The sequence below is a fragment of the Apium graveolens genome, chromosome 6 (genome assembly GCF_009905375.1).
Source record: "Apium graveolens cultivar Ventura chromosome 6, ASM990537v1, whole genome shotgun sequence".
Classification (NCBI taxonomy): domain Eukaryota; kingdom Viridiplantae; phylum Streptophyta; class Magnoliopsida; order Apiales; family Apiaceae; genus Apium; species Apium graveolens.
This window is the reverse complement of record NC_133652.1, coordinates 102006447-102029079: the sequence shown is the minus strand read 5'-3', so window position 1 is coordinate 102029079 and position 22633 is coordinate 102006447. Positions and strand designations below refer to the sequence as shown.

The 22633-nt window shown below is 34.7% G+C and overlaps 3 protein-coding genes across 6 annotated transcripts; all 3 read right to left on the bottom strand.

The window, feature by feature from the left end:
- Window positions 1-4365: 4365 nt before the first annotated feature.
- LOC141668796 (pyrophosphate-energized vacuolar membrane proton pump-like) lies at window positions 4366-5659 on the bottom strand. The gene is made up of 4 exons (XM_074475811.1): window positions 5539-5659; window positions 5328-5436; window positions 5106-5211; window positions 4366-4809 (listed from the first exon to the last, which is right to left on the bottom strand). Exons 2-4 carry the CDS (start codon window positions 5354-5356, stop codon window positions 4399-4401), a joined length of 546 nt encoding a protein of 181 aa, XP_074331912.1. The 5' UTR covers window positions 5357-5436; window positions 5539-5659; the 3' UTR covers window positions 4366-4398.
- A 2400-nt stretch (window positions 5660-8059) lies between these two features.
- LOC141668400 (uncharacterized) lies at window positions 8060-11807 on the bottom strand. Of its 3 annotated transcripts, XM_074475276.1 has the most exons (4): window positions 11417-11802; window positions 10778-10930; window positions 10033-10104; window positions 8060-8868 (listed from the first exon to the last, which is right to left on the bottom strand). In XM_074475276.1, the coding sequence occupies exons 1-4, from the start codon at window positions 11552-11554 to the stop codon at window positions 8206-8208; spliced, it is 1026 nt and encodes a 341-aa protein (XP_074331377.1). In that variant the 5' UTR covers window positions 11555-11802; the 3' UTR covers window positions 8060-8205. The 3 variants fall into 3 exon arrangements, with proteins under 3 accessions (XP_074331377.1, XP_074331378.1, XP_074331379.1); XM_074475277.1 differs by lacking the exon at window positions 10033-10104 and having other exon boundaries at window positions 11417-11807; XM_074475278.1 differs by lacking the exon at window positions 10778-10930 and having other exon boundaries at window positions 11417-11800.
- Window positions 11808-12188: 381 nt separating this feature from the next.
- On the bottom strand, window positions 12189-17014 carry LOC141666630 (calcium-dependent protein kinase 15-like). Of its 2 annotated transcripts, none has more exons than XM_074472741.1 (8): window positions 16245-17014; window positions 15494-15637; window positions 15088-15240; window positions 14833-14948; window positions 14551-14718; window positions 13560-13687; window positions 13268-13448; window positions 12189-12896 (listed from the first exon to the last, which is right to left on the bottom strand). In XM_074472741.1, the coding sequence occupies exons 1-7, from the start codon at window positions 16906-16908 to the stop codon at window positions 13307-13309; spliced, it is 1515 nt and encodes a 504-aa protein (XP_074328842.1). In that variant the 5' UTR covers window positions 16909-17014; the 3' UTR covers window positions 12189-12896; window positions 13268-13306. The 2 variants fall into 2 exon arrangements, with proteins under 2 accessions (XP_074328842.1, XP_074328841.1); XM_074472740.1 differs by having other exon boundaries at window positions 13349-13448.
- Between the last annotated feature and the right edge of the window lie 5619 nt (window positions 17015-22633).

Below are 22633 nucleotides of genomic sequence, written 5' to 3'. Positions count from 1 at the left end.
ATCAGAGAGATCAGAAGATGAAGCCAACTCAAGATCTACAACTGTTTAAATTCTGATATTTGTACAGACTGAAGCTGTTATCAGAAGTTAAATATTGGTAAAGCTTTAAGGACTTTAAGTTGTAGTTATCTAGTCTAATTCTCATGCATTTGTACTTAATGTTTTTGACATCATCAAATATCTGTTAAACTTGTATATTATGCTAATTTACAAGTTGGGGGAGATTGTTAGATATATTTGATAATGTCATGGTTAATATGATTTATGTTTAGTTTTCAGATCTTACTTAAACAGGATAAATCAGTACTTACTGGAAGTCAGGACTTAAGGATATCAGTACTTATATTATCAGAAGATAATCATCAGAAGATGGATATCAGAACTTAAGTGCTGAAGAATGTTCATATAAGGACAGTAGCTGATTAAAGGAAAGAAGATCGAGATAAACTTAAGAAGAGATATGCATGAAGAAGGAATTCTATGAAGAATAGAATACTTGGAAGAAAAGATATCTGATTGATATATTTTAGGAAGCAGAATTATATTCCATATCAATTAGCAATTATCTTGTAACTGTGTAGTATATAAACACAGACATAGGGTTTACACTAAAAGTGTTATCATATTCGAGAAGATTATTCATTGTAACCCTAGCAGCTCTCGTGATATTTGTTCATCACTGAGAGGTAACAGTTCCATACTGTAACATAGTTTATTGTTTCAATAAAGTTTGTTTTCTGTTACTTGAGATATTAAAGTTCGATTTGATTGTACTTTACAATGTATTCACCCCCTCTACAGTGTGTGTGACCTAACAAAAAGTCAATCTTAAATCTGTTGGAAGAAAAACTAAGAAAGTCAAGTCTTTTGAAAAAGTTGAAGTCACTGAAAGGGCCATCTGGAACTGTTTCAAGCAATCTGACTTCCTACCCTTAAATTGGTGCATCTCAGATGAAGATCATTTTCAACAACTTGCTGAGGAAATAGTCAGAGTCTAGGTTGTATCTCTTAAGGAAGTCAGAATTTTCTATGAAGATGGTTCCTTCACCTTTCTTGGCAGTGATCTAACGGATTCTCTATTTTCCACAGAAATTAAGAGAATAATAAGTTTGTTAAAGGACAAGAATATTGCCACAAGGGCATGGAGATCAGTTATAGCTGAGTGGTTGATTGAAAGGGAAGAAACAAGAAAAAGGAATAAAGTTGAAGCTGAAGAAAGAAGGAGGAGGTATGATGAAGAAATTGAGATGTTTATAAAAAGATCAGAAGAGCTTAAGGCAAAAGAAATGAGCAGAATCTCTAAGGATGGGAAATTTCTAAACATCAAAGCTGGTGGATTCTCAAAATTTAGAATAGATTTGCTAGACAGTGGTTATCCCAAGGTAGCAAGGTAAAAACTTGTAGAAGCTCTAAGTGGAACACCTATTATAGAAGAACTGGAAATTCTTGATCACTTGAAGGATGTTCTTAGGGAAGAAGCAGATACAAAAACTGTCTTTACCTGATACTTGTAACCATTGAACTCCGTAAATCTTATGTTGTACAAAAGTTGTAATTTTATCAAGCTTTGTGTATTAATTTTATTTTCCATTATTTTAAACTTAGGGGTTGGTCTTGTTAATAGGCATGAATTTGTGTTAAGCAATTTTCCACAAATTTGGGGAGATTATTGTGCAAGACATGCATGTACTTTAACAAGACTAAGACAATTTGTCAACCCTAAGTAAGTTGTATTGTTATCTTAATTTGTATTTTGTACTTGTAACACTTAAAGTCTATAAAAATGTCAAAGGAGCAGACTGGAGTCTTTTTCTATAAACAGTGTTAAGCCTAAGAATTCTATCTGGAAAAAGATCAAGAAGATCATGCCTCAGAAGAATTATGAAGAAGCTTGGAGTTCAATAAATCTGTTTTGGGAAAAATATTCTAAGTCAAGATCTCTACAAGTCACAGATTTAGTGTTATAGAGAAGTCATTCGAGAACTCCAGAATGACTTATAGGAAACTCTGAAAAGCTTATAGAGAACTCAGAGATATCGACAAGCCAAATTGAGGACATGAAGATTGGAGATATCGACAAGTCATTTCTTCACTAGAGAACTCAAAGTTATCGACAAGTCAACATTCATTAGAGAACTCTGAGTTATCGATAAGTCAAATTCCACTAGAGAACTCAGAGATATCGATAAGCCAAAATTCACTAGAGAACTCTAAGTTATCGACAAGTCAAATTTGACTAGAGAACTCTGAGTTATCGATAAGTCAATTAGCCACTAGAGAACTCAGAGATATCGATACGTCAAGTGAAGATATGAAGACGAGAGATCTCGACAAGCCAAATTCTCTTATAGAGAACTGGGAGATCTCTACAAGCCAAATTAACTATAGAGTACTAGAGATCTCGATAAGCCAATATACTTATCGAGATGTCAAGTTCTCTATAGATCAAACTGGAGATCTCGAGGTAAAATCTCAAAGAACAAAATTGCAGATCAGTTCAATATCCAAAATATACAATCAACAAACAATCCAACCAGCTGGATTGACAAGTCTACAAAAAGCAGCTTGAAGGATGTGCAAGATCAATGGTGAAGATTAACTGACAAAGGAAGATCAAGATAATCACAGGATGTTAAAGATATGCTAAGCCAGAAATAAAAGATATACTTTTCTATAAATGGAAATGACAAGTGACTGTTTACAAAAGCTAATAGCATGTCTTATTGTACACTGTGTAAACGAGCAGTTAATTGAGTTATAAAGTTAACACTGGTCTTTTGTCAGTTAAAAACAATTGAGATAGAAAATCTTGTAACACTCTCAAGAAGAAGCTAAGCTCTTTATCAAAAAGAGACTAGAAATTTTGTAGCAAAACATTCTTAATTTTAATATAAAATTAAGTGAGTTTTGAAGATCTGTGTTCTTTATTCCTGCAAGTTTAATTTCTGCATGAACACACTTTCACTACAAGATTTAATGTACTTTGTTCAATCATAAATGATTCAAGAATAGCTTAAAAATAGTAAAACACATTCACCCCTCCCTGTATTATTCATTTTCTAACATCTAGAGTTAATATCATTTTTCCCAATCTACTATATAATCAATAGATCTAGAATCAGATTATAAAATAACAAAACTCTAAACATCATTTTTATGTAAAATTAAACAATATAATGTAATAAATGCTTCTAATATAGAATTTAATCAAATTCTATGCATCTACTTTGGAATCAACAGATCTAGAATCAAATGATAAACATAATTTCTAAACATCATCTCTCTTTATAATCAAACGTCATTAACACCAAAACAAGCTCCTAATCTAGAATTAATATAAATTTTCCCAATCTACAATAGAAGTAACAGATCAATGGATCTAGAATCAAATTATAAATGTACTAAACTCTAAAATTGCTTCTATTGTAAAATGAAATTCAATTTTTATAAATCTACTATATAATTAACAAATCTACAAAGAAATATACATTCACATAAATTTATGTTATTATTTTACTAAAATTATAATATACAAGCATAAAATAAGCTATAAATCTAGATTCTACAATAGAACTTCAAATATATAATAAAAAAACTCACCTATTAGAAACATCTTCTTGCAATACCAATTTGTGTATGAAATTTTTCCTGAAAAAAAAATTGAACTTTAAAAGCCATTGGAAAACCCTTAAATGTACAAATTAAGGCTTAATAACATAAAATTTGAGTTATAAACAACGATTCACTACTAGAAATATGGGATCAGACATCGGTTCAGAACCGATGTTAAAAAAATCTGACCGATGTCTTCGCGTGTGATGTTAAATGTCATTAGTCTTTGACATCGGTTAACAGCCGATGTCTATTACAGTGTTATATATCGGTTAGATTAGTTGACCGATGTGAAATGTTTGATCAGACATCGGTTAGATTAGTTGACCGATGTGAAATGTTTGATCAGACATCGGTTAAATTAGCCCCCCGATGTGAAATGATGGATAAGACATGGGTGTTCTTCACGAAACCGATGTTAAATCTTTTTGTTTAACATCGGCCAATTTCTCAGAACCGATGTCAAATGACTATTTCACATCGGTTTTTTTAGTTCTTTTTTGTTTAATATTATTTTACATGATGTCTTTTGTACATTTTTTACATCGGTTTACATTTACCGTTGTGATGTTAATGTGGTATAAATAACATGCCATCCTGGCCCTGTTTTACAGCCACATGAACCAATTGCATTTACACAACCAAAAAAATACCAAACATTGAAACATCCAACCAAAAACATCCAACAGAAACCTAAAGCTACATTGATACAAAATATCTTAACATACAATATTCCAACAATCAATTCGGACATACATTCCAAGTCTATGAGAAAAGGCCTAAAAATCAGTTTTCGATACCTAATAGGATTCCAACAATGAGGGGTGTAAGCATCACAAGGGCACCAGGAGAAATCATTTCCTTGAGAGACGCATCAGTTGAGATCTTAAAACAGGTTGCGTAATCAGGCTTGGCAGTGCCTTCCATGAGACCTGGAATGGTGTTGAATTGTCTGCGGACCTCCTCCACCATCTTCAAAGCTGCACTACCCACACTCTTCATGGTCATGACAGAGAACCAGTAAGGAAGCATGGCACCAACGAGCAAGCCAATGAAGACCTTTGGGGTCAATACATCAACTGTTGTGATTGATGCACGACTTACATAGGCACCAAAAAGTGCTAATGAAACAAGGGCAGCAGATCCAGGATTCAAGCCTCTTGGCAGAGGCATGTGTGAGTGTCGGTAATTAAATTTCTGAATAAGATCATTTCAAGAAAACAAAATAATATTAAATAATAATCACAGAATAATAAATAGCAGCAGAGTTTGGACTTTGGATTAATTAATAGCTCTCAGATATCCAAAACTAGATCAATGCATGGGTAAGAAAAGATTGTAGTGCTCTCACATAGAAATAGAAAATTTAATAATCTAACGATTACAGCATGCATTATAATAAAAATATGGAAGAACTTACAACACTCTGTCTAATTGCATATGTCTAGAGATAAGAAGTAAAGTCACTATGTAGGAAAAGAGGATCATTGTACCTTTCCAATGGCAGCAGTTGTGTTCCTAGCAGCATCAAGGGCATCAGTTCTTTCACGAATCCTGTGACTCATGCCTGCCATCTCAGCTATGCCTCCAGCATTATCACTGATAGGACCATATGCATCAATAGCCAGTCCAGTGGCAATTGTATTCAGCATACCAAGTGCAGCCACGGCAATACCATACATGGCAGCAAAGCTAAAACTAACAAAAATACTTACTGCAATGGCAAAAATGGGAATAATGACATATTTGTATCCTAGTGCAAGGCCAAAAATAACATTTGTTGCAGCTCCAGTCCTGCAGGAATCAGCTACATCTTGCACAGGGCTGCCATGAGAAGAAAAAATCAATTCAGATATACAAGGAAATGATAGCAAATTTGACATACAAATTTGCATAACATTATTTTATCAACAATTGGATAATTACCTGTAAGCATTGCTCGTGTAGTACTCAGTAACAAAACCAATAATAAGCCCTGCCCAGAGACCAACGCACACACACAAAAACAACTGCCTGAAAATACAAGTTAAAAAAATTATCAAGTTTTAGCTAGTATCGATTGTATATGAGAAACTTTAACGACAAGATTTATAATGATATCACAATCTCGATAATGGAGGATAAAAGCAAATCTCGATATCATACACAGGATGAACAACACATGTAAAAAACTAGTAACCTATGATCATCCTCGCAGCAATAACCAAACAACATGACCAGATTCGGATGCCTTAGCTCACCTAGAAAATTCACAGTATATAAAATAAACCAAAAGTCAATTACATCACAATACATAATAATTAGACTAACAACAAGTAATATGAATTTGAAGACTCACAAGCCACTCACAATGACCCTGGAGCCCTTCCTTATAAGAATCTTAAACGCAACTGGAAGATATTTCAAACCAACTATAAGATTCTCATCAATATTTCCCTTGTAAACAGTACCAAAACCGTCTTGTCCAAGTATATAATCCGACCGAAAACTCCCAAAAACCACCCAAAAAAACCGAACATAAAACCCAAAAAAAAATGTTTTTTATATACATGCACATAAGAGGGAGATAGAAGAATATACCTCAAAGTTCCAAACCTCCAAACTGTGAACCTCCAGATGCTCCAAAACCTGAAAGTTCCAAAGCATCAAATCTGTGAACCTCTGGATGCTCCAAAGCTTCTACTAGTTTATAATCTTACTAGTTTGAAGCTCAATTTGAAACTCCAAAGCTTAAATTTGAATTGGGGCTGAAATTAGGGTTTCGACAAAAATAGAAAAAGAGATGATATATGAGCGGGAGTTTCAAGGTAAGAGAAAAAGAGGAGAGAGATGAGAGGTGAGAGAGATAAGAAAGAGACGGTGAGAGAGACGAGGGTCTCGGGAGAGACGAGGGAAGCCGGTGAGGTATATTTTGGAAAAGGGGGAATAAGAATAAAGTGAATATTTGTCAAAATTAAAGGGGGGGTACTGAAACCGGGGGAAAAAGATAAGTGAAATTTTAATTTTTTTTTAACATGGTCATAGACAACGGTTAACAAAATCAGCCGATGTCAAAATTAAAAATATATATTTGGCCTTTTTAATTTTTGAATATAGACAACGGCTACTATGTGAAACCAATGTCAGCATTTATAATCAACATCGTTTATTTTTAAACCGATGTTAAACAGACTTTTAACATCGGGTGCATTACATGCCGATGTCTAAACACCGATGTTGTATCTACTATTTCTAGTAGTGATTCTTAACCTTTTTTGACTAAATCTCCCATTCTATAGCTTAAATAGCATATGTAATTGTTGATTTGAATCTTCGATTAACTCTCCCGTTCACTCCATATTTCTCCTCTCTCTTTCTCTTCAGCTTAGTGCGTGCTATGTATCAGGTGTGTATATTTGTTCGTACAAGTCGTTATAGAATTCACGGCGGGTGTTTATTTTGATTTTAAAAAATTAGACTTAAATCTCTTGTTAATTACAAGAATGCCATTACTCAATCTGTGATTAAATGGATGGTTGAGATTGGTTCTCCATAATTCTCTATATAAAAAATTCTCTGTTGAGTGGGACTCTAAATATCTATATATATGTTATGTTTTCATTAATTTTATTTTTATTCAATAAAACATGAGAATTGGTCGCATCTTTTTCGTCCTTCTTACCTTTTTTTATTTCTTAAAGTCTTAATTTTATATATTCTTTTTGAATATGATTATAATAGAAAATATAATTTTATAATATGATACAAACTTTCGATTCTTATTTTCAAGTTCAAGTTTAATTTAATTTCTAACTTTGTTTTATAAAAAAAAACGGTTTGAACCGAAACCAAACCGACTGAACCGTTTTAAACAGATTGATTTTGTTTGATTTTTCCAAATAACGGTTTGGTTTCGGATTGAACTTCAGAAAAATCGTTAATTCGGTTTGATCTTCCAAACCACCCAAACCGATCGATGCTCACCCCTAATTAATTTTAAAAAAAGTATGAAAATTGTAGTAATTGTTAGTTAAATAGCCAAAGAGATGCCCGTAAGGATTGACTCAATTGGTTAAAGAGAGGAAAACTATCATTTTGATCACAGGTTCGAATCCTACGGGACCCTTGTAAGGGTAGCGGCTGCGGGTTACCTACGATAAAAGGTTACCTATGATAAAAAAAACAAAAAAAAAATAGCCAAAGAGACAATATCATAAATTATAATTTGTAATTTTTTCCGACATCGTCAGTTTTACAATTTTAGTTTATCAACATTATATGAACATATCTACATGACGCATCTGATCTATTCACGCGGACACTGATGACAGGATCAATATGAGGAACTTTATCCAGTTAGTTAATTTTCTCAAAGATCACCTGGTTGTTTTAACAACGCAACCCGGCAATTGTCTTTGCTTGAACAAGGAAAAGATGACCATATTTCTTTGTTTAAACAAAGAAAAAATGAACATAAAAGCCGACAAAATTCAAAATTTATGTAGTTATAAATTTGTTCTCGTGTGTTTCTGAGTGCTGTCCTAAAAATTCCTGCTAATGCTTTCTAGAGCCACATTTTGATGCACGAAGCACTTGCTATGCAAGCCATGGACATCATTTCATTAAAGCAATGAAAACAAAGCAATTCCAGAGGCTGTGCAGGAGAATTGATGGTAATAGGTTCTTAGAGCGTGTATAGACAACACCCATTAGAAGCCCAAGAAAGATCAGTGGTAACATCCTATATATATTTCTATGTACTAGAGCAAATGCAACTGAACTTACGAGAATCGATCCCCATATTGGCAAGTACTTGGTCAATGATGGGAGAAGAAAACCTCGAAACACCAACTCCTCCCATATAGGAGAACACACCATGAGTAGCATCGCATACACTGCCATAGCCACAGGATCTTGGGCAATGATCGATTGCTCTATACTTGAGACAGAAGTCGGAGGAAGAATAGGCAGTAGATCAAGATTGAATTGTGACAGCCGGTTAACCAATGGAAACATGAGACATCCGACAACAACATCGAAGAGCCAATTACCTTTTAAGCTGAATCTGAACCAATCGGATGGAAGGGGACGAAACCTTGATAGGCTGTGGTACAAGATTGCACCTCCAGCAAGACCTTCCATAACGTCTGTTAAAAGACTCAGGAATGCTTGGCCTCGATATGTCATAGTTTCCCTGTTGTAGCCCATTATATCTGCTCCAAATGGAACCAACCAAGATCCCACAAACCAAAATGCAGTCGTCCAAAGAAGTGAAACCTACACCAGTACGACCATTTTGCGGTCAACATATGGAAAATCATGTGCAGGCTAAATATCAATGAAATTTTTTATCATGAGTTAAAAACAACCCTATGCCACCAAGTACTCTAGCAACTTGTTTTGAAATAAATTTTGACTGATATGAATTTCAAGCCGTCATTATTTTAGGAACATTTTGTAAGTAAATCATAAGAATGAAGCATGGCAAACTCATACATTTTGAATTTTGGCAATTAGAAATACCAGAGAGTGAGAATAACCAGACAGATCAGATATTCCATCATTATACAAAACATAATTGCAATTTTGTTAAAAAAACAAATTAGCTACTACTCGCACCAGAATCTACGCCCAGATGCTGATAGAGTTAGGGTAGAGCACGATTCGCATCGAGACGGTTTATGGATAAAACCGAAACCGCATACCCTCGGTTTATCGGATCGGTTTCGGTTATAAAACCACCTCAAATAAAAGTGACAAAATAAATATGTTTAGTAGAATTTTTAAACATGCATACACTCGAGAAGCTCAAAGATTGGCAAATTCAAATATTTAAAAGTTAAGGGTCAGAGGTTCGAGTAAGATAGCCAGTGTCTTCATTTAGAAGCCCCAATAGTTGTTTTTGTTTTTAGGACTGATACTTGAGAATCTATCACCATATTTTCTCATTGAGACAACCAGCAAGCACCTAGGATGTCTATGCACTTGCTTAACAATAAGATGCTCACCTAGTTGTGCTAATAAGGTGATAAGTAACTTTTATGTAGCTTGCAAAATGGATGCCTAGGAGGTTCTGTAGCCTTGATCAATTAGATATTGAGAACAATTTTTATTGCGTCTCTTCGGTTTTGGATTTTTTCGGTTTTTTGCTAAGCCCTAGCTATAGTAACGGAATACTGAATACATGAAAGAACAGAAAATACAGGATAAGAATCTTGATCTTAAAGGCCAACCTAAGCATATGAAATATCAATGGATAAGAGGCTTTACTAGTACTTGAGTTATTAATGAAGAAGAAAATAAAAGAAATACTCGTTGGCAAGTTAAGAAGCAATATATATTTATCAACAGTTCACCAATTAACTGCTGGATTAAATTATTAGAACATCATAACGACTCTTTATAAGTTCGTCAACTGTTGTCAGGTAAGGAACAGACTACCTTCAAGATGGTCTGTAACGTCCATGGGACATCCCACGGTGTGTCAATACTTCCACGCACTGTAGCTGCAGCCTTAAAACAATAGTATAATGAAACATAAATCTCAACTCCCAATATTAGAATCCTTGTTAATCCGACAACCAGTTAAAAGAAATAAGAAAGTATCGACCTATTTCTTTGTTGATAATATGCACAGATTAAATAAAACTTACATTTCTAAATATATAAAGAACGTCATATTCTTCACTAAAACTATTTTTTATAAACAACTTTTACCAATTCTCAACTTGTTCTAGTGGTTGAAATTTGGGCACATGGTCCACCTATGGAGATGCGCAACATTTTTCATTACAAAAGTCAAAAAAAGGAAAATAGTTTCTGCATTTTAAAAATATTAGAACTTTTAAATAAATTGAGGTCAAAAAATTGTAGTCACTAAACAACATGTTTCTTTAGTTTATGTTCAAATTTCTGTATTTTAACATGGTGAACAGACATCTTTTGTAACTTGGGTTTCCTGTAGTGGGAGCATTTAAGCAAGCGAATGCAATACATACTAAGAAACAACAGGGAAAAAAGAGAATTGTAATTACCGAATTATCATGAACCAACTAGAATATGAATATGGAAAGTCTTGCATAAATCATCAAATATATCAACATTGCAACTCCTCCTCCATGGTACTAGTAACAACCTGAGACCCCTCAAAGATCAAACCAAACTAAAATACAGAAAAGGATCTTACCTCTCTAAGATTTGAAACCGAATCTTCTTTTGGACTACATGGTTTGGTAAAATCAGACTCCCTCAAATCTTCATGAAGAATATCATCAATCGATTCATGATTTGAGGTATCCGAAGAAGATTTTTCATGCCTAAAGCACGAAACTTTCCACCTCTACAAAGTCAACCTAACCCATTAAACATAAACACACAAAAGAGATATCACGACTAGATCAAGCATTCAAGAACCACGACTAGAACAAACATTCAAGAAAACCAAGAATCAAACTCTCACAAAGACATAATCTTTTCCCCTATAGCTTTCTACAACATACTCAAGTAAATCAATTTCTTTCACAAACAACCAACTACTTGTTAACTGCAAAATCTTCTACCTTACAAAGACATAATTTTTCTCTCTATAGTTCTCGGAAAAATGCTCAACTAGTAATTACTCGTCTCACAAACATCTAATCACAAGTTAATTGCAAATTTTACCAAGCAAACCTACTTAAACCAAATAAGCAATAAACAAAATGCAATAAAAAAGAAAAGAACAACTAAACTGAAATCACAAGCATGTTTATATGCAAATATATGCATAAAGTCTGAGTCTTTATGGGTTTTATACATAAAAACCAAGTCTTTGTAGGTGAGTTACCTTAATTGAAGGATATCCATAATGATAAGATTGATTAAATTGGGTTGGTGGAAAATAAGCTTGGGAATGTTGAGAAGCCATCATTGGTAAAACAAGGGGGCGTCTAGAGAGACAGCAACTGCAATTAAACTTCAGCATAAGTTGAGTTCTGAAATAACTGACTCAAATGACAATGACCTTCTTGTATGTATAATTCTGTGCAAGTATATAAATATATTCCAGGGTTTTGTACAGCCTAAACTTGTTAGCTCATGGGAAAAACACCTAAGAAAAATCATGCTCTCTCAATTTCAAAGGAGTTTCCAAAATGAATAAATTTTAAAGGATAAATGGGAAATTTCCTATAGGAACATGGAAGATATCAATACTAAAAGAAACATTTGACATTTAGTAAAGAACAAGGCATTAAGACCAGGCTTAACATTTTATTTTTTGAAACTACTTTTTATAAATTTTGTTCGAAGAATTATACCGGACAGATAGTTTCAACAATTGATGATCATGGATCAAGCCACTTTTATGTATAGCTTCGGACAAGTTTTCAACAAAAATCTGATTGATATGATTGTTGTTGAATTTTTAATATTTTTGGAAAAATAAACTTTGCTTAATGTAGTATCTCAACTTATGGTAAAAATGATATGCCTGTTTGTCCCTGGTATCTGGTTTCAAGAGTTCATATGATATGCTATTGCTTTGCTATCATGGCCTTTCAATAACATACAATTTGCAATTAGATTTCACCAATTCTGACAGTTATACACAATTAAGCTTGTAACCTAGGAGAAATCCCAAAATTAACAGTAGGTTAAAAGTTAAAGTTTCAACAGCCTGCAATTAACCATTCTTAGATGTGTGTAGTAAATTATATGTAATTTTACACAACTCCCTAAATGAACCGGCAGCATTAAAGCTTGTATACAGTATAAAAAGTTCAGGTTCTGCACATAAACTGTATGTACCCTCAATGACAAGCATCAAGAAAAAAAGTGCCACAGTTTCTGTAGTTTGCAACATGGCTCCAGATGAAAAACAAGATTGTAATGCAAGGGGAACTATATGCATTTTGAAGCAGTGAACTGGATTGGTGCCTGGCGATCTGAAACCTGAACCAAAAATAACCTGATCCAAGATATAAGACCTCTCCAATCTGTATCCAAGGTTGCCAGTCTTAAATTAACAGAAAAAGTTCAAGCAAAAATAGGAGCACCAAGCCACACCGTCCACTTGATGAGCGGTATAAGAAAAAATTATATGCCGTTGAGCATACCAAATGACGGCATGTATTTACTGTAATCCTTTAAGCTGAGAAGTGTATCCTCAATTATTGCAAGATGCAAACTATGCTATGTAACCCAACAAGCTAGTCACAGTGATGGATTCATAATAAAATTCCTTATTTACGACGCCTATCTGTAACCAGCTCCGGATTACCTTTTCGCATCATGTCTACAAACTCATCATAGTTTATTCTCCCATCCTGCAAAGAGATAAAGTTCCATTATTAACGAAAAAGCCAATACCGAGCAAGTAATTTACGCATGAACTTTGCTTGTAGTTCATGCCTTGTACCATAAAGACAACATGAGATAAATGGACAGCATGCATCATCCAATATCATATTAGCATACGATTCCAATGGGGGAAACTGTTTCATCGCAACACACGTTTCAACCTTGACAAATTTTACTACTTGTGTGTTTCTAGAATATAAGTGAGCTTTGCCCTGTGAGTTATATCTTATCTATAGGGGAAAAATTATTTACATCTGTGGTCTTAAATGTCTGTGATATTAAATACGATTCAATAATTTAATTTTTTTTAAAGGTAGGCATGGGTAAGCTAACCTACCTCCAAGTCTATTTTGATAGTATCTGCAAATGCCATAAATCATATTCTATATTTATTGTGAACCACGGAGAGAATCCATACATTATCAGTGTCAACTTCTGCAATTATCTCCTTAATTGTTTTCTCATCACCCATGTTATACTTCTTCAAGGCATGTTCTAATTCTTCCATTGTGATAAACCTGATACATTTAAACAGATTTATAACAAGAAACAGTGTTAAGGAGAAAAGATGTAGTGCATTTGTATACAATATGTCATGAGTCTTAAAGTTGGAGAGGGAGGAGACTAACCCACTCTTGTCCTCATCAAAATATTCGAAAGCTTTGTACAGGTGGTCCTCCCTTTCCATTCGGTTTAAATGCATTGTAGCTGTTATGAACTCAATATAATCAATTGTACCATTTCCATCCACGTCAGCCTGAAAGGAATCAATATTGATAATTTCTTTGTATTCAAGAGGAAGGAATTATGAAGAAAAGGTATTTAAAGTTTAATTAGCAACATAGCACCCAAAGTTAGTAAAACATACAGAGGTCTCAGCAATCATTAGGACACTATAAGACAGTGAAAACAAGATAAATCAAGTAAATGCTTTTCTTATACAAATCGCAGTTACGCAGAACCAAGTGAGTGTTACAACATTGCTCTTTCAAGATTGCCTTTCTACCATTTGATTATAGTTACATATACTATTTAATTAGCAAAAAAACAGTTAGAGATTATACATAAAATTTCTTAGGCAACTCAGATACTGTAAAAACTTTAGTCAGCAATCGAGGACATTGAACAAGAAAGAGCATGAGGTCACAAAATTATCTCTGATTGGTGTTAAGTGATTGAATGCTAGGGTGGGGTTAATAAACACTCTTAAATGCTATGTATACTAAAAGGAGAAGCAGGGACATGAAAAGAACCCAACTTAGTTTAGAAAAGAATTATTAACTCCAGTCTAGTGTGTGTATAGCCCATGGGAGTACTGATTATTAATAAATTAGTTGACCTAATACAATATATAATGGATGTGCACGTTTAATTAAATGTTCCACTTCTATTATCACATGCCTAAATTAATTGTTTGATAGATTTCAATGCACGGAGCAAGTTCACATTTATGTTTTGGCATGTAAAGGTGGCTTATTTATTATTAAGGTTCGGTAATAGATCATGTCCCACAATACTAAATGTTTGGCCATCACAGTATTAGGCGCGTATAGGTATTGCGGTCGGTAATATACTGGAAAGCTAAAAACACAGATCTAACCATTAAGGAAAGACAGTTACCGCTTCCATTAACTGCATCATTTCCGACTCGGAGAGCTTGGTACCCAGTTTTGGAAGACCAGCCTTTAACTCTTCATAAGTTATTGTTCCACTATTATCTGTGTCCATAGATTTAAACATCTCCTTCAAACCAATTATTTCTTCTTCCGATAGATTTTCTGCAATTACCTAGAAGTTCAAGAAGAAAGACTCATTAGAGTCACAAAGTCAGAGTTAAAAAAGAAGTTAGTCTAAAAAATCATCATATACTGCAAATCGTAACTAAAGATAATATAGTCTTACCGTTAAAGCTACTTTTTTTAGTTTGTTCATTGCACGGAACTGCTTCATTCTACTTAAGACAGCAATGTCAATTGGCTTATCAGATGCATCGCCATCTTCTTTCATCCATGGATGATCTGCATTTTAAGTAGTTTGAGTCATTCACTAATCACAGTAATAGTAAGAAGAGTTCCGTTATTCAAGTTACAATATGATTACATACAGACTAAAAAGTTTAACAATTTCATCGTGTATTGGTCTTGTGGCTGAACTTACTTAGGACATCAACTGCGGAAAGCCTTTCTTTAGGATCAAAATGTAACATTCTTTTCACAAGATCTTTGGCACTGCTTGATATTGATGGCCATGGATCAGATGAAAAGTCAAGATGTCCCCTTAATATAGAATCAAAGATACTCTTCTCATTATCTGCAATTAAACTGCAATTAGACAAGAGAAAGTATCATGACAAGTTGGAGCAGTGTTTAGAAACTTTCAGCCTGTGTTAAAGCATAATGTTCTTAAATTTGATAATCAACTACCATCTAACATATTGGTTGTGCTAATTTTTGCCAGTTTTGTCTCTTATCAGAATACATAAATGTAGTACTTGTACTTGATTAATAACTTGTTCAAGTTGTTCACCATACTTATAGACTCCACTAGTAAACAGATTAAATACCTCCCCAGAATGGTGGGACCCCACTGAGTAATATGTAAAGTATCACCCCTGCACTCCAAACATCAGCCTCAACTCCATAGTTCCGGCGCAGCACTTCAGGAGCCACATAATATGCACTTCCCACAAGGTCTTTAAATACATCACCTGTAGCAACGTATTAATTGTACAGTTTAAAGAACACTAGAATCCCGTAAAGGTACATAATATCTAATAATAAAATTCAATCTAAGTATGGACAAACAGAAACACCGTATAACCTAGAAATTCATATTGTGATCTGAAATCTTTTATATATCACAGGGAATTTGTTGAACATCTGGGAATAGTGTATATTCAGGGGAAAACAGCAGTTGAGAAACTCAAGAATTGCTTGTATTACAAAATGCATAATAATTTTTTTTGGTAGAAGGAAATCCAATGATCAAGGCATCAAGATGTCTACTTGAACTCTAACAACATTGCATTGTTCATATAAGCTTGTCCAATTTCAAAGAAGTATTCAGAAAGATTTTAAAGTGTTACTTTGTTCTACTTTCCTAAATTTCACAATCTTCACTTTAATGAACTTTAACTTACATCAATCTTAATCTCACTTTCTCTACACATTAAAGATTAAAGATTAAATACCAGTTATCCGTGTAATCCAATGAATTCTAAGAGTATGGCCTACGAAAATCTTAACTTAAATTCAACACTAAGGTATCATATATAACGAACATAGTAAAATTTATGGATTCGAAATCAGTAATACCAGGCTTATAAAACACCGAAAGACCAAAATCAGTAGCCTTCAACGGCGAATTCTCCGTGGCATCCAACAACAAAAAATTCTCCGGTTTCAAATCCCTATGCATAACTCCCATAGAATGACAATTATGCACAACCGTAACCATCTGTCTACACAACACAGCAGCGGCGCGTTCCGAATAATGTCCTTTAGCAATGATCCGATCAAACAACTCCCCGCCTGCACAAAGTTCCATCACTAAATTCACTGAGTGCCGATCCTCATAAGCGCCTTTCAACTCAACTATATTCCGATGCCCGGTGAGATGATGCATGATCTGCACTTCTCGCCGAACATCATCCGCGTCATCTTTGTTGAGAAGCTTGCGTGTGGCAATTGACTTGCACGCGTACTGCTTGCGCGTTGATTTATGCGTGACTAAGTAAGTGATGCCGAATTGGCCGCGTCCGAGTTCCGGACCGAAAATGTAGGTGGCGCGTACATCTTCCATTGGCCGGCCGAGTACTCGGCCGATGCCGGAGAGCGGCGGGGATGGACGTGGCGCCGGTGGTGGTGAGACTGGAGGATGGATGTGGAGGATGTTGGAAGTTGTTGATGGTGGTTGTGTGGCGTCGTTAGGGTGGGGAGATTGATCGTCGGAGTAAGGGACGGCGTTGCAGTTACCCATTGGCGAAATGATGTGGACTTGCCTCGGGAATTGTGAATTGTGAATGACTTAGAGAGAGTAAAAGTCGGCGTTTTTTTACAACTTCCTATAACTACTTCGATGTTGAGACCTGAGACAGAGAGTCTGTTTCTATTTATGTTCGGTCTGAAATGTATAGATCTTTGAAAAGACAATGATACCCTTCCAAATTTAACTATAGTGTTTATTATTTTATTTCTTTTCAAAAATTAAATAAGCGATAATCTATTTCCAAATCCTGGTATTTTTCTATGTCAAATGTACAAAGTACATATATGTTTTAACATAAAAATTAATATCACTTAAACTCAAATATTATAAATATATAACTTGAGAAAATTACTATTTCAGCGAAATTATTATTTTATCGATTATCAATTATTATTTAATTGATATTTAATTATATTATTAATTTAGAAGGTCGGTATCAGATTACGAAAGAGTGTAGTCAGTGTTGTAAAAAAGTGGGAATCGGACTGAGTCACCGTCCAGGGATTAATCAGAATAATTAATCGGTTCATTAATCAGAACTAATTTAATAATATATTATTTAAAAATAAAATTATATATAATTATTTTACAATTTTAATTATATATAATTATTATATATATTTATATAAATAAATTTAAAATATAAAATATTAATAAAGTATATATAATTGTTAAGATCTTATTTATAAATTAAGGTAAATTTGAGATAAAAAAATTAATAATTGTTGGCTATGGGCCCAATGAGGCCCACTGAACAAAGACCCATCGGACGATCAAGTTATTGGGCCGAAGGTCCATCACGCCCAAAAGCCGAAGGCCCACAGAGAGCCTCAGGCCAAGGCCCATCTTTCTTCCCGACCGTTGGAAAGCAAAAGAGGCACAAGAGGCACAACGCCCCCTTTTCACTCCCTCTTTAATGATGAGTAACGTCAGGTACATTCATGGTAAAATTGGATATAAAAACCCCTGGAAAAGTAAGAAAAATATACACACATTCTCTTTCAAACACTCTGCTTTTCTTGTATTTTCTACCCACTTTACAACCAGATTCTTATTCTCAAGCCGGAGATGAATCGGGGGTACAGACCCTCACATTCTCTTCACTTTCAGGTCTTAGCAGAAGCCGTCTTAGCAGAAGCCATCTTCGCGGAGGCCAAAGCCTGTTCTGTAGGAATTTACGGACGAGCGGAAGCATGATATAACAATTATTTCGTAAAACTGTGTATCGGACATATAGAAAAAAAACATATAAAATCAAGGGAGCGGAGGAATCGTAATTATACCTTGAAAATCGAAGCTTCATAATAATGGATGCCAGCAGTTGCTCAGAGTGTGAAGCACCCTACTGGTATCCACCAAGAATAATCATTCGATGAAGTTTTTATAAAGATGAAGCTTTATAAAAGTGGTGCCCTTTTCCTTTGAGAGAGAGAGAGATGAAGAATGTTAGATATATTTGATAATGTCATGTGTAATATGATTTGTGTTTAGTTTTCAGATCTTACTTAACAGGATAAATCAGTACTTAACTGAAAATCAGCACTTATACTGAAGACAGAACTTAAGATATCAGAACTTAAGTTATCAGAACTTAAGTGATCAGAAGATATATATCAGGAGATAATATCAGGACTTAAGATGACCTTCAGATAAGGCAGGCGGCTGATTGAAAGAAAAGAAGATCGAGACTAAGACAGAAAGAATTATGCATGAGGAAAGAATTCTATGAAGAATAGAATACTTGGAAGAAAAGATAACTAGTTGATATATTTTAGGAAGCAGAATTATATTCCATATCAATTAGAATTTATCTTGTAACTGTGTAGTATATAAACACGGGCATAGAGTTTACACTATAAGTGTTATCATTATCGAAGTTATTATTCTTTTTAAATCTAACAGCTCTCGTGATAATTTGTTCATCACCGAGAGATGACAGTTCCATATTGTAACAGAGTTTATTGTGTTGAATAAAATCTGTTTTATGTTACTTGAGTTCTTATATCCGATTTGATTGTGCTAAACACTGTATTAAACCCCCTTCTACAGTGTGTGTGACCTAACAAGTGGTATCAGATCAGATCTGTTAACACACATACAGTTTAAGATCCAAAAATAATCATGTCTGAAGAAGAAACTCCAACTAAGCCCACCAAAACTGAAGAACCTCCAAAAACCATAACCCATAGTCGATATGAGACTATAAGAGTTCCCATGTTGAAACCTTCTGAGTATTGCATATGGAAAGTGAAGATGGCTATGTTTTTGGAAGCTACAGAGCCAGAATATCTCGACAGGATTAATGAAGGACCACATATGCCAATCAAACTCTCTGTGGAAGTTGCAGGTCAGCCAGCAAAGTCTGTACCAAAGAAGAAAAGTGATTACACTGCTGAAGATATCTCATCGATTGCAAAGGATGTAAAGGTAAGACACTTGCTGCATAGTGCCATTGATAATGTCATGTCAAACAGAGTAATTTAATGCAAGACTGCAAAAGAGATATGGGATGCTTTGGAAATGAGGTGTCAGGGAACTGATTCAATCAAGAAGAACAGGAAGACTATACTCACTCAAGAATATGAGCACTTTGACTCAAAGCCTGATGAGTCATTAACTGATTTATATGACAGATTTGTCAAACTCTTGAATGATTTGTCACTAGTTGACAAAGAGTATGATATTGAAGATTCAAATCTTAAATTCCTGTTAGCTCTTCCCGAAAGATGGGATTTGAAGGCCACAATAATAAGAGACAACTATAATCTTGATGAAACAACTCTTGATAAAATTTATGGGATGCTCAAGACTCATGAACTTGAGATGGAACAAAGAAGCAAGAGGAATGGAAGAAAGTCAAGGACAGTTGCCTTTGTGGCTGAGGAGGAAAGTCCCAAAGTTGTTGCCTCAAAGAAGGGCAAGGGAAAAGCTCTCATCACAAAGTCTGATACTGAGTCATCAAGTTCTGATAGTGATGATGACTCAGAAACTGAAAGTATACCTGAGATAGACCCTGATGAAGAGATGATGAAGCTGTGTGCTGTTATGGTGAAATGAATCACAAAGATTGCATACAGGAAATTCAGGAAAGGAAAGAAGTTTTCCAGGAAAGGTGCAAGTTCTGAAAAGAAAGGTTTCAGAAAATCTGAAGGCAAAGGAGGAAAGTATGATAGAGGAGATTACTCAAATATTAAATGCTACAACTATGGTGAGAAAGGCCACATATCTCCTGATTCCAGAAAAGGAAAGATTGACAAAGGCAAGGCTCTTGTCACAAAGAAGAAAAGCTGGTCAGATGCTTCAGATTCTGAGGATGAGGAAAACTATGCCTTGATGGCAAATGCTGATAGCAGTTCTGATACTACTGACTTAAAGGTACCTCAAACTACTTATTCCTTTCATACTGATGATATTACAGAGTTGAGAAGATATCTTAAAACCATGTTCATTAGTTTATGGCATAAGCAGCTTAAGCATAAGCTGAAAGATGTCAAGAATGTAAACAAGGTAAAACCACCTAGGAAAAATAGGAATGGAAAGGAAGGTGTGAACAAAAGTAACAATTATAAGCCTGTTCCTAATGCTCCTAGAAAAACATGTCATAACTGTGGAAACTCTAACCATCTGGCTTCTTTTTGCAGGAAGAATTAGAACATAAACTCCTTACCTTCAAAGTCAGGAGTTAAGAGTCAGTATGTTAGATATAAGCCACCAAATCCTTATTTTCATTGTGGTAGTTTATGGCATTCCATTTATACTTGTAAGGAATATCATAGTTTGTACTATGATTATTATCAAATAAAACCTTCTGTAAAGAAAGTTAGCATTATTCCTTCTAGTGTAAGTTCTGATGCAAAGTCTAATATTGCAAATTCTAATAAGAAAAGTGTTAACATAAACTCTGATGCTAAATCCGCTGCAAATGTTAACAAACTTAAAAAGGCCAAAGGATCCAAGCAAGTCTGGGTCCTTAAAACTAATCATTAGTGGTCTTTGTGATTGCAGGGCAATAGGAAAAATATCCTAGTCCTGGACAGTGGATGTTCAGGGCATATGACTGGAAATAAAGCCCTGCTATCAGACTTTGTGGAGAAAGCTGGCCCAGGTGTTTCTTATGGAAATGGCAACATTGGAAAAACTTTGGGATATGATAATATAAATCTTGGAAATGTCATCATTAAAAAAGTAGCTCTGGTCTCAGGTATTAAACACGATCTGCTGAGTGTGAGTCAAATCTGTGACAGAGGTTATCATGTGGATTTATTTGAAGAACACTGTGAAGTTGTAACCAAATCTACAAGCAAAGTTGTTCTGAAAGGATACAGGCATGGTAACATTTATGAAGCCAAGCTTTCAACAAGTACTGATGGTTCTGCAATCTGTCTGTTGAGTAGAGCATCAATTGAAGAAAGCTGGGATTGGCACAAGAAACTCTCTCATTTAAATTTTAACAATATAAATGAACTAGTCAAGGAAGATCTTATGAGAGGACTGCCAAAATCAGTATTTGCTCCTGATGGCCTTTGTGATTCATGTCAGAAGGCAAAATAAAGAAAATCTTCATTCAAGAGCAAGACTGAATCATCAATTCTTGAGCCTTATCACCTACTACATGTTGATCTATTTGGTCCAGTGAATTTCATGTCTATTGCAAAGAAGAAATATGCTATGGTCATAGTGGATGAGTTCACCAGATACACATGGGTGTATTTCTTGCACACAAAAAGTGAAACTGCATCTATCTTGATTGATCATGTCAAGCAACTGGATAAATTGGTCAAAGATTCTGTGAAGATCATAAGAAGTGATAATGGCACTGAGTTTAAGAATTTGATCATGGAAGAGTTCTGCAAAGACCATGAAATAAAGCAGGAATTTTCTGCTCCTGGAACTCCACAGAAAAATGGAGTTGTTGAAAGAAAGAATAGAACTCTTATTGAAGCTGCACGAACTATGCTTGATGAAGCAAAGTCGCCAACCTACTTTTGGGCTGAAGCTGTGCAGACTGCTTGTTTTACTCAGAATTCAACACTTATCAACAAGCATAGAAAAATACCATATGAGATGGTGAAGAAAAAGAATCCAAATCTGAAGTATTTTCATGTATTTGGATGCAAGTATTTTGTTCTTAAGACTTATCCCGAACAGCTATCCAAATTTGATCTAAAAGCTGATGAAGGAATTTTTGTTGGATATGCACTTTCTACAAAAGCCTTCAGAGTCTACAATTTAAGAACAAGGGTTGTCATGGAATCTATCAATGTCTCTTTTGATGATAAGAAGATTACTGGACTTGAAGATTTAAATGATTATGATCAGCTGAGATTTGAAAATGAATTTTTAAATTCTAATTCTGTAACTCCTGACAGTCTAAATCCTGATACTGCAAACTCTGTTGGATTAAACTCTGATGTTATTGAAACTGTGGTGACTACGCCAAAGGAAGATGCACCTGTGCAAGGGGAGCATACTGAAGATACAACCACATCTCAAGAAGCATCAGAATCTACAACAGGTTCTTCAAGTTCTGATTCGTCAAGTTCTGATGGGCCAAGTTCTGATAATTCTGGAAACTCATGTTCTAATAAATCTGGAAACTCAAATTCTGAAGGATCCAACTCAGCGAGCACAATTTCAGGGGGAGCATCAGAAAATGTTGATGGAGACAACATGGATCATGGGGGAGCATCCAGTTCTATAGAGAACGTTCCATCTG